This window comes from Amblyraja radiata, chromosome 2, assembly GCF_010909765.2.
Source record: "Amblyraja radiata isolate CabotCenter1 chromosome 2, sAmbRad1.1.pri, whole genome shotgun sequence".
NCBI classification, from domain to species: domain Eukaryota; kingdom Metazoa; phylum Chordata; class Chondrichthyes; order Rajiformes; family Rajidae; genus Amblyraja; species Amblyraja radiata.
This window is the reverse complement of record NC_045957.1, coordinates 95,601,361-95,626,067: the sequence shown is the minus strand read 5'-3', so window position 1 is coordinate 95,626,067 and position 24,707 is coordinate 95,601,361. Positions and strand designations below refer to the sequence as shown.

At 41.1% G+C, this 24,707-nt stretch overlaps 1 protein-coding gene across 4 annotated transcripts in view; it reads left to right on the top strand.

The window, feature by feature from the left end:
• Positions 1-24,707, top strand: part of hecw1 (HECT, C2 and WW domain containing E3 ubiquitin protein ligase 1) — a 462,878-nt gene that overhangs the window by 109,071 nt on the left and 329,100 nt on the right. For all 4 annotated transcript variants that reach the window (XM_033050689.1, XM_033050680.1, XM_033050663.1 and 1 more), the window contains one exon: positions 12,577-12,877. In XM_033050689.1, coding sequence (XP_032906580.1) covers positions 12,577-12,877 — 301 coding nt within the window. The remainder of the gene's footprint in view (positions 1-12,576; positions 12,878-24,707) is intronic.

Sequence of the window (24,707 nt, the reverse complement as noted above, 5' to 3'; positions counted from 1 at the left end):
CCATAGATGCTGCTGCACCCGCTGAGTTTCTCCAGCATTTTTGTGTACCCACCATTAAGTTAGTATTGCCATGCCATTCGGTCAGATTATCATTCAACATGGAAGCAGGCCATTTGGCCCAAGTCGTCTATATTAACCAGTGAGCACTCGTCTGTATTAATCTTATCTCCCAGCACTCAGTCCATAGCCTTCTTTCCCAAAACAATTCAAGTGCTCATCTCAACATTGCATAAGACTACATACAAACTGGAAGAATAGCATCCCATATTCCATTTGGGTACAACCAATGCTATGAACACAAATTATCCAATTGCAGATTACTCCCCACTCTTTTCATCTTTCCTCCCTGGATCTGTTTGGCCGCAAAACTAAAATCCATGTGAATCATATCCATTGCCCTGCCCACATCGATATACTTTGTTAACTCTTCAAAGATTTCATTCAGATTTTTGAGACAGGATCTTCCCTTGACAAACTTGTTGGTCTCTGACTAGTTTCTTCCTTTCCATGGGATCTTTATTTATGGAAACTTACACTAGACTTGAACCTACCCCTACACTAAATTCTCCAACGTCCTGTTAACATTTGAGAAATTGAAATGTTCTCAACTACAAAAACCCTACCTTTATTACATCTCTCTGATATCTGTTTGCATATCTGTTCCTCCATCTCCTGTGTTTAGTTGGGAGGTCTGTAAACACCCCCTTTTTGTTTCTAATTTCTAACGATATGACATAATATGAGAAGCCTTCTGGGATATCCTCCCTCTAAACTGAAGTAACGCAATCTTTGACAAACACTGCAATGCCTCCACCTCTTATACTCCCCTTTCTGTCTTGTCTGGGAAGCCTATACCCTGGGTTATTAGATTGTCGTTCCTACCATGTCTCAATGAGGCAATAATATTGTACACCCTCATGGACATAAAAGGTATTCATTTACTTTACTGGTTCTCCAACAAAATGGAAGCAATTTAGCTATGAATTCCCTTGATGTTCATCTACTTGCTTGTTCTGCCTACTGGACTTACCAACGATTTCTCCTCAAGATGATTATATCTCTCCAATTGATGGAGTGATACAATCACATAGAGGAAAAATACTTAGGAAGTTGGAGAATAGGAGTTAAGTTATCCAGTTTGCTTTCTCAGATGAATATAAATGATTCTATAGCTTTTCCAAAATAAATAGCTGGGTAATTATCAGGTATTCGGGTAAATAACTCCAGATGTTGGTTTGTACGAAAAATTCCTCAATGTGCTGGAGTAAGTCAGTGGGTTAGGCACTTTCGATGCAACTTTGGAAAACATGGATAGATGGCATCTTCAGACTGATTGTACTGGTATTTCCGCCACCTTCAACGTGACTGCACCACTAGTCACATCTTCCCATCTCCAGTGGGACTGCTCCTCTGCAACTCCTCGGTTCACTCATACCTTCCCACCCAAACCACCACTTTACCAGGTACTTTCCCCTGCAACCACAGGAGATGTAATACCTGTCCCTATACATACTCCCTCACCTCCATGCAATGACCCCAGCAGTCCTTTCAGGTCAGACAGACATGCATGAACACCTTCTCTAACCTCACCTACTGCATTCGGTGTTCCTGATGTGGCCTTCTTTACATTGGCAGGACCAAGCAGATACTAGGTAACCGTTTCGCCAAACACTTGCGTTTGGTCCGCCAAGGCCTACTGGATCTCCCGGTTACTAACCATTTTAACTCGTCTTCCCATCCCCATACTAACCTTTCTATCTAGCGCCTCCTCCATTGCCAAGGTGAGGTCACACACAAACTGGAGGAACAGCACCTCATATTCCACTTGGGTAACTAACGACACAACGGTATGAACATTGCATTCACTAATTTCGGGTAGCTAACCTGAAAACGACCCTCTGCCTCTCTGCCTCTCTGTCTGTTTGTCTGTCTGTCTGTCTGTCTGTCTGTCTGTCTGTCTGTCTGTCTGTCTGTCTGTCTGTCTGTCTGTCTGTCTGTCTGTCTGTCTGTCCCCCACTCTCTTCCATCTTTCTCCCACCCGCCCTTCCACCACACTCAGTTTGAAGAAGGGTCCCGACCCAAAGCGTCACCTATACATGTTCTCCAGAGGATGCCTGACCCATTGAGTTACTTCAGTACTTTGTGTCTTCTGTTTATCACCAAATTTATATTTGTTTGGAAGTAATTAAGAAGCTTGCTAAGTGACTTTAGGTTGTGCATTATAGGTTATATCACCTATACCAGAGCAACTTTATTATAATTACCCAAGGGTCTTCCTCTTTCTCATTGATAGCCATTTCATGATCTGGCAGCTGCTGGCAACAAACTCACTGCTAGATTAAACATTGTTGAATTATTCACCTCATGTTCATCAGCTGCTTGCTCACTGAACTTTGAAGCAACCTACAAAGCATTCATTAAGTTGATCTGAGACACCTCATACACCCCTCAACTCATCAATAACTTTTAATTTCTAGGCCCTCATTGCCTTATCTTTGCCAAGGACGTCCAGTCCATTTACACATCCATCCCCCACCAGAAAGGCCTCAAGATCCTCCAGTTCTTCCTCGAACAGAGACCCAATAAATTTCCCTTTACTAACACTGTCCTCCACCTAGCGGAATTGTCCTCACTTTCAACAACTTCTCCTGTGACTCCTCTCATTTTCACCAAGTTAAGTGTAGCCATGGGCACTTACATGTGCCATAGCTATGTCTACCTTTTTGTCGGTTATGTCGAACAGTCCTTCTTCCAAACATCCACTGGCACCATTCCCCAACTCTTTCTCTGCTACATCGATGACTACATTGGGGCTGCCTCCTGCACCCGTGCAGAGCTCGTTGATTTCATTAACTTTACCATTAACTTCCACATTGCCCTCAAATTCACTTGGACCATCTGCGACAACACTCCCCCCTTTCTTGATCTCTCTGTCTCCATTACAAGGAACAGACTATCAATCGACATCTACTACAAACCTAGCGACTCCCACAATTATCTGGATTACACTTCCGTCCACCCTGCCTCTTGCAAAGACACCATCCCCTACTGTCAATTTCTCCGTCTCCGCCACATCAGCTCCCAAGGTGAGGCTTTCCATTGTAGGACATCTGAAATGTCCTCTTTCATTAGTAAGCATGGCTTCCCCCCTACTGTCATAGATGGATCTCCTCACCCACGTCTACTCTGTGCACCATAGTTCTGCTTTCACTGCTCCGTTTCCGAGATGGAACAAGGAAAGGGTAGCCATGGTCCTCATCTTTCACCCCACCAGCCTCCCTATCCAACACATCACCTTCCAACATTTCTATCACTTCCAATGTGATCCAACCGCCAGGCACATGCTCCCATCCCAACCCTTTCTAGCCTTCCACAGATCTCTCGGTTGCTAACCATTTGACTCCTCTTCCCATTCCATACTGATGTATAGGTAACTACCCTCCCCCCCCTCCTCCCCCTCTTCCCCTTTTATTTCCCCTCCCCAATGTCCCAACTGTGCTTGCACCTATTTCTTCCTGCCCCTCCCCTCACACCTAAATTCCATCCTCTAGCTTCACAATTCACAAATTTGTATTTCTTATACCTTGTGTCTTTTCATCTCTGGCTTTTGTCCCAACCATCTGGCTATCAAAAGCATCCCTCCCCTGTATCTGCCAGACGTAGTCTTGCCCCTCTTTTCCAGCTTTCTTAACCCCCACCCTCCCCTACAATGAGTTTGCAGAAGGGTTCCAACCCAAAATGCCAGCTATCCATGTTCTCTTGAGATGCTGTCTGGCCTGCTGAGTTACTCCAGCACCTTGTGTATTTTTTTGTAAACCAGCATCTGTATTTCCTTGTTTCTTCATTAAGTTTACGAATGGTCATTGGTAGCAGACTATGCAATATATTACCAGAATAAACATTCAGAAAATATTCTCTCCTCACTCGTTCCAGTGAATTGTACCAACTCTCTACATCAGTAAGTTTATATTTCAGGGGAAATTTGTGCTGCATTCTTCCTGGGTAGTGGTCTTTTTTCTGCAAATAATTTGAGATACAGTTGAGTTTACAATTTAAAATTGTACAAATTAATGTTATTAATTTGAAGTTAAATTGGAAAGCGATCCAATAATCATTTGAAAGAATCAGATTATTTCAATCTTCCTTTAGTACTGAGCGAGCCAATTTTTAAAAATATCTCTGACCAGTGATAATCATTATCTTCAGTTCTAGTTAGGTAATTTTAATGTTATTACTTGTTTGGTATTACATTAATATCATTAAAGCTTCAGATGGACTGGTTTTCCAGCCATAGCCCAGGTGAAGAGTCTCAAACATCCAGAATTCAAACAAATGTTCTCCAGAAATTTATATCAGAGATTAAGATTATAAAATTGACCCTAATACCTTGGACTAATATTTATATGCTACGTGTTGCCAACAGGTTGTTTCTTTCTGACCTTAAAATACATTATGTCTTATTAGTACAAGTGCTGCTTCTGTGGCCAGCTTTGATGAGAATTACTCCATCGTTTATTTGCTTTATGCACCAATAACCATCACCAATAGATTGCAGATTTCTCGGAAAATCTTTAATGCTTGTATTTTCACAGATCTAACTTTCAATGTATTCCTTAAGTTGGATTGTAGCTCATACATTTGAAAATCTCTTTATGTTATCCAATATGTCTAGTATTTTATTAATAAGGGTGATTTTTGCTTCTCCAAATTTGCTTTCTCCTTTTCCTGATGATTCTGCTGGGTTATGGAAAGTTGTACTTAATCATCTGGCATTTTGTCAAAGTGGCAATTATTTCCACATGAATATTGAGAGTGAATGCTGGGCTATTTCACATTGGGGAATGTCACAGCAGCTCATATTTTCACCTGTACTTTTCAGCAAAAATAACAATTAGAAATAAAAACCTTAGCTAGTTATTTACCTTTCTAGTCCAATTCTGTTGGTGTTGACCTAGTATTGAATTTGATAAAAACCAGTGTATTTAGCAACAGACCAGAGAATGAAACTGGAGCTTTCCTCGTTTAAGTGGCTATATTCCACACCGGCCATTGAGGTTTTAATGAAGCACTTGGTTTAGCTTTCATCATCTTTTATTTCTGAGGTCTGCCTAAAAGAGGACAATCACTTCCTTGTTTCAATTCGACAAAGAGTGCAACAGGGATTAGCTAAACTGAACAAGTCTTCTCCTTCACGTTAGCTTTTCCAATCTGTGCATATTCCTGAGGCAGGTCATATTAAATCAATAGTTAAAATCTGCATTAAGTGATTAAGCTCTTCATAATATCATCAATTTTCTAGCACCTAGTATGTTGAAGTACTAAGCATTTCGATTGTTCACAATAGTTTTCTTACCAGACCACCTGTCGGTTTAACCAAAACAATCAACCTAACTTCCAGTGTTACTTGACCATGAAATAGTTTATTTCTGCAGAAGTAACCACAATATATTGCAGTTTCTTAATGACTCCAAAGTACTTTCTGCATTTATTCCAAACTGTAATGTTTGTTATGACGTTTTTGTAGATTGCTTAGCAAGCCTTCCATTTTATTTTATTTTTTTTTAACCATCTTTATCCTGATATATGGACCACAAAGTAAAGGATGACTGAATTAAACATAGAAACATAGAAATTAGGTGCAGGAGTAGGCCATTCGGCCCTTCGAGCCTGCACCGCCATTCAATATGATCATGGCTGATCATCCAACTCAGTATCCCGTACCTGCCTTCTCTCCATACCCTCTGATCCCCTTAGCCACAAGGGCCACATCTAACTCCCTCTTAAATATAGCCAATGAACTGGCCTCGACTACCCTCTGTGGCAGAGAGTTCCAGAGATTCACCACCCTCTGTGTGAAAAAAGTTCTTCTCATCTCGGTTTTAAAGGATTTCCCCCTTATCCTTAAGCTGTGACCCCTTGTCCTGGACTTCCCCAACATCGGGAGCAATCTTCCTGCATCTAGCCTGTCCAACCCCTTAAGAATTTTATAAATTTCTATAAGATCCCCTCTCAATCTCCTAAATTCTAGAGAGTATAAACCAAGTCTATCCAGTCTTTCTTCATAAGACAGTCCTGACATCCCAGGAATCAGTCTGGTGAACCTTCTCTGCACTCCGTCTAGGGCAATAATGTCCTTCCTCAGATTTGGAGACCAAAACTGTACGCAATACTCCAGGTGTGGTCTCACCAAGACCCTGTACAACTGCAGTAGAACCTCCCTGCTCCTATACTCAATTCCTTTTGCTATGAATATGCTGTGACTAATATGCTGTGACTAATTATTTATAGTGCCACACACCTCAACTCTAAATGTAACCTCATTTTCAGAATCCATTGCAGAAAATGGATTACTTCTGCGTAATTCTTGGTTAATGGAAATGTATTAAAAAACTACCAGGAGTTTGCCATTTGGTCTTTGAGCCTGCTCTGCCATTCAGTACAATTGTGGCTAATTGTCAATCTTAATATTAAATTCCTACTCTTTCTCCATACCCTTGATGTCTGGATGAGTGCAGCTTCAACAACACTCAGGAAACATGACACCGTAGAGGACATGGCACCCCACCATTCACGATAAGCCTCCTATCCACAACCATTCACTCACTCCACCATCAACACATAGTAGCAACAGTTTGTACCATCTACAAGATGCACTGTTGCAAATCACTAAGATATCTTAGAGAGTATTTTCCAAACCCACAACCTCTACCAGCTGGAAGGATAAGGACAGCAAAAGCATGGGATCACCACCACTCAGAACCTCCAACCTCATCTACAGTACCCACTATTCCAGGTGTGAACTCTTATATATCGGTGAGACCAAGAGCAGGCTCGCGATCATTTTGCTGAACATCTCTGCTCAGTCCGCCTAGGCCTGCGTGATCTCCCGATTGCTAAACACTTTAACTCCCCCTCCCATTCTCATACTGACCTTTCTGTCCTGGGCTTCCTCCACTGTCAGAGTGAGGCTCAACGCAAATTGGAGGAACAACACATCATATTTTGTTTGGGCAGCTTACAGTGGTGTGAATATTGACTTCTCTAACTTCAAGTAACCCTTGCTTTCCCTCTCTCTCCATCCCTTCCCCATCCTAGTTTTCTGACTAGTTGCACTGTCCTCCATATTAAATGTTACTGATTATATGCCTTATTGTAACCTTTCCCTCAGCTGACAATGATCTTATTCTCCATTTTCATTGAACTTCGTCCCCTTTGATCTCTCGTTTTCACGCCTTACCCTTCCATATCTCCCTGTCACCCCCTCCCCTGAATCTTCATCTGAAGAAGGGTCTCGATCCAAAACAACACCCATTCCTTCTCTCCAGAGATGCTGCCTGTCCCGCTGAGGTGCTTCAGCAATTTGTGTCTATCCACCACTCAGAAGCCCTCCAAGCTGAACACCATCCTGATTTGGTAATATTTCAGTGATCCTTCACCACAGATGTGTGAACATTCTTGAACTCCTTCCCCAACAGCATTGTGTCTTATACCCACAATTCAAAGGCAGCTCACCACCATTTTCTCAAGGTCAAATAGGGATAGGCAATTAACAGCTGGATCTGCCTATGAAGCCCATATCCCTTGAACGAATAAAAAAGATTAAATATATCTATTCCCAGAATAAATATATTCAGCAACTTAACCTCTGCAGCCATCTGTGGTAGTGGATTCCAAATGTCCAACACCCTCTGAATGAAGACATTTCTCTCATCTCAATATTAAATATAGAAACAATGAAAATAGTTGCAGGAGTAAGCCATTCGGCCCTTCGTGCCAGCAGCGCCATTCAATATGATCATGGCTGGTCAGTACCTCGCTCTAGCTTTTTCCCCATATCCCTTGATTCCATTAGCCCTAAGAGCTAAATCGAACTCTCTTATGAAAACATCCAGTGAATTGGCCCCCATTGCCTTCTGTACAGAGAATTCCACAGATTCACAACTCTCTGGGTGAAATCACATTTATCTGCCCCTTGTTTGAGATATCCCAGCCAGGGGGAGCATCTCCCCATTTCCAGTTTGTCTAGCCTCTAACCCTGTCTAGTCCTTTGAAGGATTTAATCTGATGCGCCCTTATTTTTTTAAATCTATAGAACATAAAGGCAGTCAAACCAAGCCCATTCAGCAAATATTTTTATTTGCCGTGGTACAAAAATATAGTGCATGTATTTGCTATATCTATTTTCAAATTTTTACAAAAGCTAGACTTTTTTTTGGTAAAAGTCAATATATCGTCAATGAAAATGATCTTATTTAAATGCATTTTCTGAAAATTATTCGTCAGTGAACAATCAATTGACTGGATTAAACAGGAATTTAATCTATTCTTAGTAGGTATTCTGGAATGAGTATCAGCAGCACTCTATGAAATAGTGTGCTATGTAGGCTGTAGAACTGCAAGTTACACAGTCACAGAATCCAGATCGTTAATGTAAATGATAAATAGACCAAGGTTACATACAGTCAATAGTGTTCATTTATTGTACATGTGACATGTCTTTAAATGAGGAGGAATTTCTTTAGCCAGAGGCTGGTAAATCTGTGGTACTCATTGCGTCTTGAGTATTTTTAAAACAGAGATTGATTGGTTCTTGATTAGTAAGGGTATCAAAGGTTACAGGGAGAAGGCACGAGAATGGGGCTGAGAGGGAAAAATAGATGTCATGATAGAATGGCAGAGCAGACTCGATGGGCTGAATGACCTGATTCTATTCCGATGGCATGAACATGAACCATTATTAATTATCCTTTACATAACATATATCATATCTATGTGTAGACACGATAATTGCTGCCTGATTCCATGTGCACCAAAGACATCTCTTTCCACACCAATGAGGTTTACAAAATTTGGCTAGCTAATACTGCACTACACACATTTTATGCTTAATGAAGAAAATGCAATATTTTTGATAACTCTTATGCGCTTTGTGGCATGAAGATATTTCTATTAGACTCCAATTTGGTATAAAATGTTCCAATTTCTGCATGCTTTCATATCTACAGTGCACACTGTATCCTGTATTGCACTACAATGTGGATATGAAAGCAAATTCTGGAATGAGTGATAGAAATGTTTTTTAAGAACTAGTGCTGCGCTAACTAGTTCTTAAAACTCATTCTTGAATACCTACCTAGAGTTTGGTAAATTCTCGATAAATACATTATCAAAGGATTTAGAATTCATTTAACTACAATGCGCTTCTTCTATGAGTTAGTGAAAGTCAATATCTGTCATAAAAGCCTAATCAGCCAAAGGAAAGTATCTCCACATTGGCCGTGATGATGAGAGCATTGACATGTCTCTTCCAATAGAATAAACATCTCTGTCTGTAGTTCCCCTCTACTGTCCTAGAATGTAGATTACCATAACCAAAATTTGGGCAGTGATGTGATAACAAAAATTCTTTCCAGTCCAAAAGACAAAATCAAAAAGCAAGGCCTTATGATAATTTTAATCTCCGTAACACCACTAAATCTTCTTGTACTGCAGATGAGGCGTAAACACGAATGCTTAAGCTTCAGCTACATAACAGAAATTGATATTTCCAATACATGTTTGGGAAATAGAAGCACTTTTTTAAACAATGTTCAATCTATTAATTTTAATTTAGTTATCAGAAACATTATGTAGTATTCAGAATATTTTAGTCAGTGCCTCTGATATATTTTATGGTGTTCATCTATTGTGCTAGTCACATTAGCTCCAGAAAATATGAAGTATGAATAGATGAAAGGCTTTAAGCATTTTTCTACTTTTCTACTTTTCATATATTCAAATTGTAGTTTAAGATTCATTTAAAAGCTAGAGTGGAGAAAACCGTGTTTGTAAGCTAATATCTCACACCATGCCTGAGTCAAGAGACAGACTCTTTTAAAAAATAACATTGAGGTTAAGGAAGGATAGTTCAGCCGAGTGAAGCAATTTTTTCACTGAGGCTATATAAAAGCAATGTCAAATGTACCCATATCAAGTATAACCAGTATCTGGTACACAATAAAGCCCCTCAAGTGAATGCTGAGTGAATATGTCTTGAGAGTGCCAGATCAAAATCAGCTTCATACTGTGGATTCCTGCCTGTTATAATCATATAAAGAGAAGACTCATTCCATCAGCCTGAATTGGATGAGCACCTGAATCCCAAAAATGGAACAGCAGTGTTTCAAACCATTCTGCCACTTTCCTACATAGATCCAACATGCACACAAGCACAGACATGTACTCAGACATACACAGACACACACAAATATACAGACACAGGCAATGATAAAACACTGATTTTATAATGTGTATAAGTGCCCTACTTACCTCTCTCCCTGCTGATTGTATTAGCAGGACTCAGAGTTCTGTTGTGTGAATCGAGTTGATCAACCTGTGGCCTCAAGGTCCAGTTCCACAGTGGAACTTTCGCATCATCAGGGAGTGAGGTAAGATTGCAGTCTGTGAGCAAAGATCAGAAACCTACTCAAAACATGTATGCAGAATATGTAGAAGAGAGTGATAAGCGAAGAGAAGTTTTGCTTTAAAGCAGTGGTTCACTCAACAATACAGACCTCATTACGTATTCTACACCATGCAAAAATGAGATGGGTAAAATGAGATTGTTTCAATTAATCTCTTGCCCAGTGAGATAGCTGAATCTCTTCCAGGTTATTTGGGCTGGATAGTGTCACTCTGACTTGCTAATTTACCATTTGATGTATTATGTGGAATACCAAAATGCTGTATGCTGAGAAAGTGTGAAGGGCCTGTCCCACTTACGTGACCTTTTCGGCGACTGCCGGCACCCGTCATAGGTCGCCGAAAATTTTCAACATGTTGACAAATCAGCGGCGACCAGAAAGACGCTATGACTCTTTGGGTGACAAGGAGACCTCTCACGACCACACAGGCGACCCCTGGTGACATGTCGGGGGTGTCACCACGGGGCATGTCACCAGGGGGTCGTCTGTGTGGTCGTGAGAGGTCGCCAGGGGTCGCCTGTATGGTCGTGAGAGGTCTCCTATTCACCCAAAGAGTCGTAGCGTCTTTCTGGTCGCCGCTGAATTTTCAACATGTTGAAAGGCGACCTATGACGGGTGCTGGCAGTCGCCAATAAGGTCACGTAAGTGGGACAGGCCCTATACTTTACATTTCCTGCAGAGGTTTTAGTTGTCTTCTTTATCTAAATTCATATATTTAATTGTTTTTCACTATTTTGCTTTATATTTTTAATTTTCTTTATGTTTTAAGTTCAAATTTCCCATTGGCATATATACTATTGGAAAGATTTGAAGGCTAGAATCGAGCAGGAAGACATTGGACCAGGTTTTAAAGATTTGATGTTAATCTCAAAATATGATTAAGTGTTTGTTTTCATGATTTGTTTTCATTCTTATGTGCCATCAGGAATACAAAAAATAGCACATTTCAGGATTGATGGTTGAGATCCGCTGAAACATTACCAGAAACCTAATTGTTTCTTTTGCTGAATCTGAATGTGTGACAATGTGTGACAACTTGCTTATACAAGATTAAAGTTGACATAAGAGTTTAAGGCATATGCTTATGGATAGCTCTTTAGTTCAATTAACATCAACTGTTTGGCTGTCACTTGAAAGAAACTCATTAGTGGTCCATTGACATACCCATGGGCATCACAATGTATGTCCCCCATTAAAACTGCCACAGAAACAGCAAAATGCCAGCATGAATTTACAGCATGCAATGCTTTTTCAGTACTGTTTATGAAATGCACCAGTTGTTAATCTGTCGTAAAATCTAATCAGCATTGATCTTAATCAATTATCTGTGCGAACTAACCCATATGTTGAGAGCCACTTCAGAAGAAAATATGATGGAAGTAATGAACAATTTATGAAATATTCTTATAGATAATTCAATTACATCAATTTCTACTCGGGGTAAAACCATGCAGAATATTAAAAATATATGATTGACATACATATGACAACTACATTTGAAACAGAGAGTCTCTTTTAAGATGCCATATGCTACTTTTAGATCTTTGAGTAAGTGTATTCATTATTTCTTTCCAAAGTTATATCATTTTAAACAGATTGCATTGTCAGAAGAAATGGAATGCAAGTTCTGCAACAATAAAGATAACAGAATATATAATAACATGAATTCTTGTATCATGTTGGAGGGTTTTGATACTTAGATTTGAATTTCCTTTCTGGGTAAAACAAAGCTTTCCAAGCACATGAGCAGGAGGAATAAGCATGTTTTAACATTATAAGTATACGAGTTTGGAAATGTTCTAACTCATTGCCTTCCTTGAATAACTACTGTCATTATTAATTTGAAGGCATGTCATTTGTGAGACAAATGCTTAAAGAAGCATGCTACCTAATTCATTAAATCACATGAATGTTGCACTTCCATTCATTTTATAAAGAATAATTGTTAACTAAATTTAATATATTAAATAGATGGAAACCTTATTTACTTTGAAAAATATGTTTCATAAATGCTAACGTCATTCATTTATTCAACCACAAGCTGCATCATTTGCATGGCAACTTAACACCAGAAATTTGATGTGAAATTAACATTTTTCAAACATTATTTCAGAACTTATACCAGAATAGGTTTCTGGGTTTGGCAGCCATGGCCTCGCCTTCCCGCAACTCTCAGAGCCGCCGTCGATGCAAAGATCCCATCAGATACAGCTACAACCCTGAGCAATTCCGTAACCTGGCCGTCACCATCCCACGAGCAAACAGTGACACGAACCTGGTGAACTCGGGCAGTCGTTCCACCCTGATGGTCAGCAGCTCCCGCTACACCATCGGCCAGTCCCAGGACCTCATCATCTGTTGGGACATAAAGGAAGAGGTCGACGCAGGAGATTGGATTGGCATGTACCTAGTAGGTAAGGTTGTTTCTAACCAGTAATTAAGTAGCTGAAGGATTGTTCTATGACTTTATGTGCTGTCAGTCACATCTACAGTTATTGAGCCTGTGTATTACACACTCCACATTTTCATTTAGGGCGGCAGAGACGCACAGTTGCTGCCTCACAGAGAAAGAGACCTGGGTTCAATCCTGACTAAGGTGCCTGTGCAGAGTTTCTAAAGGGCTTGTCCCACTTGGGCATCATTTGCGCATCACCCAGGTGGCGCGCGAGGATTTTGAGAATACCAAAATCCTGTGGTGCCACGCGCTACCACGCGTCACTGCCTACGCCACCACGCGCGCGTAATGCGTGTGCATCGTGATGCGTAAATGATATCGCGCAAATGAAGCGCAAATGACGCCCAAGTGGGACAGGCCCTTATGTTCTCCCTTTACCGCATGGGATTTTTCTGGGTGCTCCAGTTTCCTCCCAAAGATGTACAGGTTTGTACATTTGCTTCTGTAAATTCGCTTCTGTAAATTGCCCTTAGTGTGTGGGATGTGAAAGTGAGATAACGTGGCACTAGTCATAGAGTCACAAAGTGATACAATGTGGAAACAGGCCCTTCGGCCCAACTTGCCCACACCGGCCAAAATGTCCCAGCTACATTAGTCCCACCTGCCTGCGTTTGGTCCATATCCCTCCAAGTCTGTCCTATCCATGTACCTGTCTAACTACTTCTTAAATGTTGGGATAGTCTCTGCCTCAACTACCTCCTCTGGCAGCTTGTTCCAAACACCTACCAACCTTCGTGTGAAAAAGTTACCCCTCAGATTCCAATTAAATGTTTTCCACTTCACCTTTAGGACTGTTCTATGGCTTTATGTGCTGTCAGTCACATCTACAGTTATTGAGCCTGTGTATTACACACTCCATATTTTCATAGTGAGTCAGGCCAAATTCCTACAGCCATTTCTGTTTCCTTTGTTCATGAACAGAAGAAGATATAATGTGAAAATGATAATTAGCACTTTATTCCCAACATATTATTGCCAGGTTTCCATATGACATATTTGGCAAAATTATTGGCCGTGGACAGTTCAAATAAGACTGATAAAATAATTTCAACGGATAATGTACTCTTCGTCAGAAATTAATGCTATAAATTTCAAAGTGATTTTACCTAAATGCCTGACAATCAATGGTAGTCTGGGAAGAATGATATGAGCGGTTGTCAAGAATGAACAAAACTTACATTTCGCAACAGATTGACAGTGTCATGAACATTGCCAATTTAACCCAATTATATTGACTGCATTGGCCTACTTCTTGTCAGTAGGTTGTACTGGATTACTTTCACCACTATCATTAATGCTGATCTGCTACTGAAATTAAGGCAGAAGATTGAGAAATCCCCTGCCGAAATAATCCTGATTCTAGTGACTATAAAGTCACTGGACTTTATAACCTATGTGCAGTTTATCACCTTTATAACCAGTGCCGCAGTTGGTAGCGCTGGTGCCTCACAGGACCAGAGACCCAGCTTCAATCCTAACATTAGGTGCTGTTTGCGTGGAGTCTGCATGCTCTCCCTGTGACTATTTGGGTTTCCTCCGAGGGCTCCGGGTTTCTTCTTCCATCCCAAAAATGTGCGGGTCTGAAGATTCATTAGCCTTTGTAAATTGGTCCTAATGTGTAGGGGTTGGATGAGTAAATGGGACAACATAGAACTAATGTGAACGAGTGGTCAAGGGTCAGCATGGACTCAGTGGGTCAGGAGGCCTGTTTCGATGCTGGATATTTCACCAAACAAATCAAGCTATTGCCTCCTTCCTTCATTGGTGTTTATAACCCATTAATGACTTTTACTGTTTCACAGTATATGAAAGCCAATGTTACCTACTTTTAAACAATTATGTTTTGTTAGTCAGTACCTACCTGATACCATTGAGAACTAGAATATGTCTTGTAATTTTACCTGGTGAGACGCAGGAGGAGCCGGGCCTGGAATCACCCCATAGAGCCCAAAGCCTCCAAGTGGCGCAACTAGTCCCTCGGAACTGTTCTCCGGAGAAGGTTCGAGTCAGATGGCCTCAGGCCTGCAAGACGGCAGTCTGGCATCAGTTCGACGAGGACGTCGACAAGGTGCTAGAAGCAACTGCGAAGGGAGACGTGGACCGAAGGCTGCGGACGATGATGACAATCAGAGGTTTTGCAGGGCAATTGCTCTACAAAGCCTTGAGTGCACTGGGCATAAACAGAGCGGCGAGGAGAAAGGCCATCAAGAACACCACAGAGGCAGTGGAGAAGACCTCGAGATGGCTCTGGATCAGGAGAGGAGGTCCATGGGGAGGAGCGAATGCCACCTGAACACAAGTCGTGGTCTGATCAACCACGGCTGGGTCGCCTGGGTGAGGGTGTCTGATGTTGAAAGACCCGAAACACCCAATGACCTCAGGTTACATCACTGATGATGTGTTCAGGAGCATCTATCGATGTATTTGTATCAATTGTAAGCTCCGCATCAGTGTGCCTGAATCACAATTACTTGAAAGTAGATCTAATATTTGATATTTTCTGGCTACTGCATGTAGCGCGGTAATATTCTTAAAATCACATAATGAACTTGTAAGTTTTGAATTCCACTTATTGAATTGTGAATTGAACTAAAAATGGCATTGGTCTGAATTGAATTTTTCCAGACCAATATTTTCCATTCAGAAAATTGCCACTGTCCAGTAGAAACGCTTTAATAGTCTTAATAATTATAAAGATATAGCCTGCAGTTTTATTTTCATTGATCTAATTGAAAGCTAATTGATCTGATAAGCAGTATGAGTTTGACATTGCAGGATTGGGTAAAACCAAAGATCCTATGGTTCATTGGGTAAAACGAGCATTTTACACAGTGAATAACTGCTTTTGAAGACAAAATTGTTAAATTTGAGTGCAATCTCAATTCAAAACTGCGAATCAAATAGTTTCCCTACTGCACGTTTCTGTGTCTCTATGACATCTGGCCATTTCAGTTCCTATTAATTATTTCTCTTAAAATGATTGTCACTCATTGCTGAACTTGAAGAAAGTTCCCCCAAAGCGATCCAGAGATCTCTGTAAAGAGAACGCTTCCCTTGTTTAAGGCCCGCAACTGTCAGGCATCCGTTCAAAGGGAACCACAAGAATCTAGCAGCTATAATGTCAATAGATTGCCTTAGCAGTCAATCGCAGTATGGAATTCGTACATACATCATATCAGGCCCAAAAGGATTTATAATTTAGAATTATTTTTAAAATTATTATATCATATGTTAAAATATGAATACAAACCGATTACTTAGGTTTAAGCTGAAAAGCAGAGTTTAAAAAACTGCTACTTTTATCGTAAAAATTGCTTATAGTTTGAAATATTTATCTGAGGGAATTAAGTGGACCTATAAAACCGGTTTTAAAGCAGGATTGTTTGATTAACAGCAAAGCGACCTAAACAACTGACTTCATATCTCGTGAAAGTATAGGACTTTTAGAGATCTTACAGTATGGCTGCTTATGTAATAACTGAAAGTTGCATCAAATTAAAATTATGCCTTTTGATTTTGTTCAAGATCTTTGCAAACAGAGCAGCCGACCAAGAGGTCCTCAGTCAATAACAGCAATTTCTGGATCTCGATTTTAGACTGTTTAAGTGAAGAAATCACAAATTTTCACAAATCACAATTAGCGTCAGTTTAACGCTATAATGATGGCAGACTCCACCAATACCAACACAAAATCTGGGATCAATGGTGCTTTTATTGACAGATGCGCAAACGCACAGTAAAATTATTTTCTTGCAAACAGTCCAGTAAAGTATTGCCATACCTAAGCACTTCCCCAATTAGCAAGGATTACAGATTCTACTGAGCCCGCATGCAAGAGGCACCAGGTTTTGGCGCATTTTCAAAGTCCAGTCAACGCTTTAGTTCTTACTAGACTAAGTGGGACCCGTTGGGTCCCTGTCACACAGGAGGCTTGTTCCCCCAATGCAATATTCCACCACTCACCCATAGCCCCTAACTGCACAGGTGCAGCTCATATCCCCTCACCCCTAGCACTCTCACCCCATCCTCTTCACCTTCCCTCTTCTTTCCTCCTCCTCCCCTCCCCAATCCCTCGCTCACCTCTCTCTTCCTCTCCTTTCCCCTACCCTCAGTCACTCCCTCCCTCCATAACTCCTCTCCCCTCTCTACTTCCCTCCCTACTCCCCTCCTCTCCCTCTATCCCCTCTCCTCCCCCACTCCCCCTTCCCAGAATCGTGAGGTTGCTGCTCCTCTCCCTTCTTGCATGCCCCAGAGGAGTATCAGCCGTCGGCTCCCTCAGAACCAGGCCTTGGTTCTGCCCGGAAGCACCAGCAGCTGCGGCCGTGCCGGCGTGTGGGCGGGAGGGGGGGCGGGGAGAGCTCAGAGAAAAGATGGGGGAAGAGCCATGGGGCTCTCCCGTGAGCCATGGGTATCACGGGGAGGGGCAGGAGCCAGCGAGGGGGACCAGAGGGGAAAGGGGTGGAGCTGCGGACGTTGCGATGGCAGTGCGTTTGGGACTCACAATGGGCGCTGCATGCTCTCCTCCGTCGGGATCAGACTCTCCGCTTTTCGTTTGGCAACTTTGCCGTGCTGCTGGGCTGCTTCGGGTCCTTCCGCTTTCCTCAGCTCCAGCAAAGACGCGATAGCGCAGGAAGGGGCGGACCGTCCTGGGGAGTGACAGGGGAAGAGACTAATCCGCGCAGCGCTGGAAGGCAGGAGAAGAGATTGATCTGCGCACGTGCGGTTTTTAAGATTTTTAAACCTCACTAACTTTTAGGATATTCAACCGATCAGAACAAAACTTGGTGGACTCGCAGCATAGGAGAACGGTGAGTGAACTGGCAAAAAATCTTAGCGCTATCGCAAACCATTTTTCGCAAGTAGAATGACCTCCAAACCGGAAGATGACAAGATCAGAGTTTTAGTTATGTATAGAAGATAGATGAGCGGTGCCCGATCCAGGCGAGCCCCAGGCTGCTGCAGGCCTCCAGCCATTGCCTTCCTTGGACATGTGGGTTGACTTGGGAACTGAAGTCCCTCTCCTTTCCCGTCCACCTTTGTGCCATGAGGGTGCCACCCTCAGCTGCTGTAGTCCAGATCTTGGTTCCCTCCTAGAAACATAGAAACATAGAAAATAGGTGCAGGAGGAGGTCAGCTTGACCTCCCCTTTATTCTAAGACTGTGGCCCCTTCTTCTACCACCCTTTCTCATCGCCCGTCCTGTCTGTTGTCATGGTAATCACAGGCTCAATCTTCCCAGTCTGGTCTTCAGGGACAAGTACGGGCTGGCTCGGTGGCCTGTCCACTGCAGGCCACGGTCCGCCAGATCCTCTGAGTAGGAGCTGGTTCGGCAGCTTCTTGCCTCTTACATTTTGTGCACATTTACTCCTCGGTTCCTGAACTCTTTTTGGAATAGTTTTCTATGTGGCCTACCCTATGTTTACCCACCCTCATCTTTCGCACCAAATGCATCACCTCACAATTCTTTGCATTATTCACCTCCCGCCTGTTTATGTAGACACAAGGAGCTGCAGATGCTGGTTTACAAAAATAAAGTTCTGGAGTAACTCAGAGGCAGTCAGCATCTTGGAGAACATGAATAAGGTAACATTTTGGGTCTTCTTCAGCCCGTTAGTATCCTGCTTCAATCTATCGCTTGCCATAGAGTGAGTACAGAGAAGGTTCACCAGACTGATTCCTGGGATGGCAGGACTTTCATATGAAGAAAGACTGGATAGACTCGGCTTGTACTCGCTAGAATTTAGAAGATTGAGGGGGGATCTTATAGAAACTTACAAAATTCTTAAGGGGTTGGACAGGCTAGATGCAGGAAGATTATTCCCGATGTTGGGGAAGTCCAGCACAAGGGGTCACAGTTTAAGGATAAGGGGGAAGTCTTTTAGGACCGAGATGAGAAAAACATTTTTCACACAGAGAGTGGTGAATCTGTGGAATTCTCTGCCACAGAAGATAGTTGAGGCCAGTTCATTGGCTATATTTAAGAGGGAGTTAGATGTGGCCCTTGTGGCTAAAGGGATCAGGGGGTTGGAGAGAAGGCAGGTACAGGATACTGAGTTGGATGATCAGCCATGCGGTGCAGGCTCGAAGGGCCGAATGGCCTACTCCTGCACCTATTTTCTATGATTCTATGTCTATCACTATCTCACACAATTTCCATAATACTGCCTAGTTTTGTGTCGCCTGCAAATATAGAAATTGTGGCTTGCATCTCACTATATACTTTTTTTAAATGCAAGCGCCATAACAGTCCATGGGGATGATCAATGTACACTACCCTTCAGTCTGAAAAATAACCATTCACCACAATTGTCTCACTTACTTACTTACTTACTTACTTACTTACTTACTTACTTACTTACTTACTTACTTACTTACTTACTTACTTACTTACTTACTTACTTACTTACTTACTTACTTACTTACTTACTTACTTACTTACTTACTTACTTACTTACTTACTTACTTACTTACTTACTGCCTATTATGCCTCCTGGCATGTAGGGCAGCAACGAAGGCCCTCTATTCCTGTCTGTTCTGGGCTAGCTTCTGGACACTACCCCAGGTCAGGTCCATTGTTTTCATTTCCTCCTCTACAGTTCGACACCAGGTGGTTTTGGGTCTCCCTCTTTTCCCTTTCCCTTCTGGTGTCCACCTTTCTGCCAGCTTTCACCATTGACATTTATCCTAGCATTTGTCGATAAGCCCTGGGAGTCCATCACACCCAGTAGTGCTGATTCCTTCGGTTGCTGTTTCCGTAACATATTTGTTTAACGAGACAGGGTTGTTCGCCCTGTGCTCAACCTCCAACCTGGAGGACCAGTGAATCGCTCTTTGTCTCGCCTCTACCCTTTGACCTGTCCAGCATGGGAAACCTTACAGGAGACGAATCTCCCACTGGCATAGCTCTAGGGGTCACTGAGGCAATAAAAATCCCCAACCACGACAAGGTTGCAATCCAACAGGGAGATTCTGTCTACTGCCTATCCAACTTTCTACTGCCTATTAATTAGTCAGCTTGGTATAGGGATGTTACAAAATTTTGAGATTTAATAAATCAAGCCTGTAATTTATTCCATCAGATAAAGCACAAAAAGTACTTTAATTTGATACTGAATTCACTTTCATATCTTCAGTATTATAAAAGTTATGGTCATTTTCATACTCAGCATCTTGTTCCCTATTGTTTTTCCATTGACTTAACACTAAAGCTGTGATCGAGGACAGTCAATTGATATAAAAGCCCATAACTTTCTTAAAGATTAGGAGAACTGAATGACATTTTCAGTTATTATAGATTGAAGCATTCTGAAACAAATATGAAACATCTATCTTGGATGACCTGAAATTAAAGCATATAATTAGTTATCTAATTGTAGCTAATTACAAAATTGACCGTTGTGATGGAAATAGTAATAAACACCCAGACTGCTTTGAAAATTCAAAAATGTAATATTCTCAAAATCAGAACTTTAATATTATTGTATTATATGCTGTAAGTCCATAACAGACAGGTAAAGAAATTATAATTTCTAGCAAAAGACCAAGTCTTTATGGAGAAGATCGGCTGCTAGCTGGTACATTGGCATATCATAATCAGTGGCATCATCATACTCCTCCGATTGTAACCAATATGCAACTCTGTACACCTTGTTTTTCCTCAACTTTTCAATTTTGGCATTGTAAACTACATGCTTTTGCTCTTCAAACCACGCATGACATGCCTTTCTGCCCACTACTTTCCCATTAAGAATGTCCTGTAGATCATCACATTTGGAGTAGTCCAAATTCAGATAATCTCTGCGAATGCAGTCTAAATGCTGGGCAGTTGGATTGACAATTTTGTATTTCTTCTTCCGAGACATTTGTTTAAAATGTAAAGAAAAAAACATTAAACAGCATTAACAGAAATAAGTTATTATTTGCAATGATAAAGTTAGATAAAACAAATAGTAAATACCCAACAAAAAATTCATATTCATCAGTTTCATCAAATCAACTTTGCTGATAATTCATCTAATCAATTAAATTCATCTAAATTCAATTACTAGATCTAAACATCTATCCATTTCTTAAGAAAAGGCTACATTTTTAAAATAGCCAATGTATCCAAATAACAAATAACAAACTGATCCCATTCATACAAGAATTCACAATATAACATGATTTTTAAATCTCCCTTTGTCATGGATTTATATGCCAAATGGAAGGAATTTAACGTTTAATTCCCATAAATTAATCCAGAAACATCCACTCTCAAGATAATCAAAATCATTATTTTTTGCACAATACATCTGACTAAAACTGTACTGTGGATATTTAGTATGAAAATATTGATCATGGATGGACAATAACACAAAATATAGATGATTTAGATGTTCTTATGAAATGATTGTGCAAAACAATAATGAATTTGATTATCTTGAGAGTGGATGTTTCTGGAATGTGATCGATTGGAATGTGGCCGCTGTCATGATTTACGCCCATATCGGTAGGCAAGACACGGTCGATTAGTATCGGGGCCTAAATAACATTTTTTGCATCATAAGATTAAAATGAAGCCACACCAAAATGCAAGATAATATGTTAAATAAACAACGTACCTTTTGTTTTCAAAAGGGAACTGCAGATGCTGGAATATCGAAGGTACACAAAATTGCTGGGGAAACTCAGCGGGTGCAGCAGCATCTATGGAGCGAAGGAAATAGGCGACGTTTCGGGCCGAAACCCTTCTTCAGACTGATGGGGGGTGGGGGGGGGGGGGAAAGAAAGAAGGAAAAGGGGAGGAGGAGGAGGAGCCCGAGGGCGGGCGGATGGGAGGGTGGGAGGAGACAGCTAGAGGGTTAAGGAAGGGGAGGAGACAGCAAGGGCTAGCCAAATTGGGAGAATTCAATGTTAATGCCATAAGGACGCAAGGTCCCCAGACGGAATATGAGGTGCTGTTCCTCCAATTTCCGCTGTTGCTCACTCTGGCAACCTTTTGTTTTGTCCTGCACTTGCGATCCGTGATGTTGAAGGCGTTAGAAGGCGCGTTTAACTTCAATCCAGCGATGCAATCGTCCAGCAACTTAAAAAAAAAACGGGAACGGAAGCGGAGAACAAATTTTCTTCATCAGCTAGCAGCCCAAGAAAATCCGTCTCCAACAACCTATACAAACGTGCATTTTAATCCCGTTTGTGTGCGTTAACACAGAATAATTATATGTGCAAGGAATGAAACTGTTCCAGATTTTCTTTTGTGTAACATTGCCAACTGTTACTTTTTTGAAAGCAAAACACAACACATTGTTGATACCGAAGAATCTAAATTACTGTCAGTGACAGGAAACAAGTTGCACAACAGTTCACCCTTGAACAATATATTGCCTCTCAAAGCACCAGAAATTATTTCAAAGAAAAATCTATTTTGAGCATTAGCTATATACTGTATTTTTAATTTTGAAAATGTATTGTAAATGTTGTTGTTTGTTTTGTCATTTGTGCAAATATTAATTTAATTTCATCTATCCAGGTTGTTCATAATCAGCAGAGACTGGAGAGAGATCTGAAAAAAAAGGTTGATGGTGAAAAAACATAGAGACAGATATATGGACAGACAGATAAAGAGAGAGAGAGAGAGAGAGAGATAACAAGGCTGGGTGTAAATGGATTAATATTCTGTAGATATAAACTAGTCTCCTGTTTAAAATCATACATTTTGGGCCTATTTTTACAGAACATAGAATATTGCAGATCAAGAACAGGCCCATTGGCCTGCCAAAGCCAACTCTTATCTGTCTGCAATAATTTATATACTTCCATTACCTGCATATCCATATACCTATACAAAATCTTAAATGCCTCTATCATATCTGCCTCAATCACTATTCCCGGTAGTGCAGTCCAGACACTCACCACCATCTGTAAAAGAAAAACCTGGTCCACACACTCCTTTAAACTTTGACCCTCTCACCTCTAGTATTTGATTTGATCTGGGAAAAAAATTCTAACTATCTATCCCATCTATGCCTCTCTTAATTATTTTATCAGGTCTCCCTGCATCCTTTAGCATTCTAGAGAAAACAATCCAAGTCTGTCCAACTTCTCCCTGTAGCTAATAGCCTCTAATCCAGGCATCATTCAGGTAAACCTCCTCTGTACCCTTTTGAAACCCTCCATATACTTCTTGTAATGGGGTGACTAGAACTGCACGCAATACTGCAAGTTATGCCCAACAAAAGTTCTATAAAGATGTATCATGACTTACTGCCTCTTATACTCAATGCCCCGATCCATGACACAATGGTAGAGTTGTCACCTTACAAGGCCAGAGACCTGGGTTTGATCCTGACTACGGGTGCTCTCTGTGCGGAGTTGTACGTTTTCCCTATGACTGTACGGGTTTTTTCTGGGTTCTCTGGTTTCCTTCCACACTCCGAAGCCATACAGGTTTGAAGGTTATTTGGCTTCTGTAAATTGTAAATTGTCCCTAGTGTGTAGGATAGTGCTGAAGTTCGAAACAAAATGCTGGAGTAACTCAGCGGGTCAGACAGCATCTCTGGAGAAAAGGAATAGCTGACATTTCGGGTTGAGACCCTTCTTCAGAGAGTGCTGGTATACAGGGTGATTGCTGGTCAGAGTAGAGTCGTGGGCCGAAGGGCCTATTTCCATTTTGTATCTCTAAAATGTAAAGTCTAAACTATTGGCCAGGATACTCAAAATAATTCCCTTGCTATTCTTTGAAGTGAATAAATTATTGAACGTCAACAACAATATGATAGAGCCATTTAAGATTTACAAGATACATTAATGATTTAGATTAAGGGATTAAAAGTAACATTAGTAAATTTGCAGATAACACAAAGCTGGGTGGCAGTGTGAACTGTGAGGAGGATGCCATGAGGATGCAGGGTGACTTGGATAGGTTGGGTGAGTGGGCAGATGCATGGCAGATGCAGTTTAATAGTAAGATTAAACGAGAACTTACCAGTTTGAAGTTTGATCTTTATTTTATGAGGAGTTACGATGAGGGAATACGTGAAGAAGGCCCGTTCAGCCGCACGTGCGTCAATCTTCAAAGCAGCGGTGTGAAATCACAGATAATAATAACAGTGACTGAAGTATGATAGTAAGATGAAAAAAGACTAGAACTACCAGATGAGCTTAACGAGGGCTGGGAGCGGAGGGCACGTTTTCCCTCATCGTAACTCCTCATAAAATAAAGATCAAACTTCAAACTGGTATGTTCTCGTTTAATCTTACTATTTTACTTCGGAGTCACGTGAGTGACTACGTGAAGATTTCAAAGCTCTGTGATTTCATGCCGTGAGAAAACAAGTCTACACAACTGTCTCAATGACAAAATGAGGGAAAACATTCATAATGCATACAGTCATGACATAGATTTAAACATACTTATGCTGTTAAATAAACAATAACAATAGTCACATCTCTCATCCGGATGGAACCTATAACAGAACATAAAATAAATTGAGAATACCTCTGGTCTAGCAACGGTTTATTATAACATGTTTGAAATATTGTTCGTTTGACCACTCTACAGCCGTTAGGATGTGGTCCAGCGGAACGTAATTAACCCTTGCTGCTGCTGTTATAGCAGCCTTGTTAGAGCAAGATCCAGATCAGTATCTACTCCTGCATACCTCAACTCCGTTTTAACACCTGACAAGATCTGAGCAGATAGGTTCTTATAACGTCTTTTGTAATTAACAATCATAGTTAGCTCAGAGTCTCAAAGACTCTTGGTGACCTTGACGTATTGTTGTATATGTGTGTCCCCACATAACGAGAAAT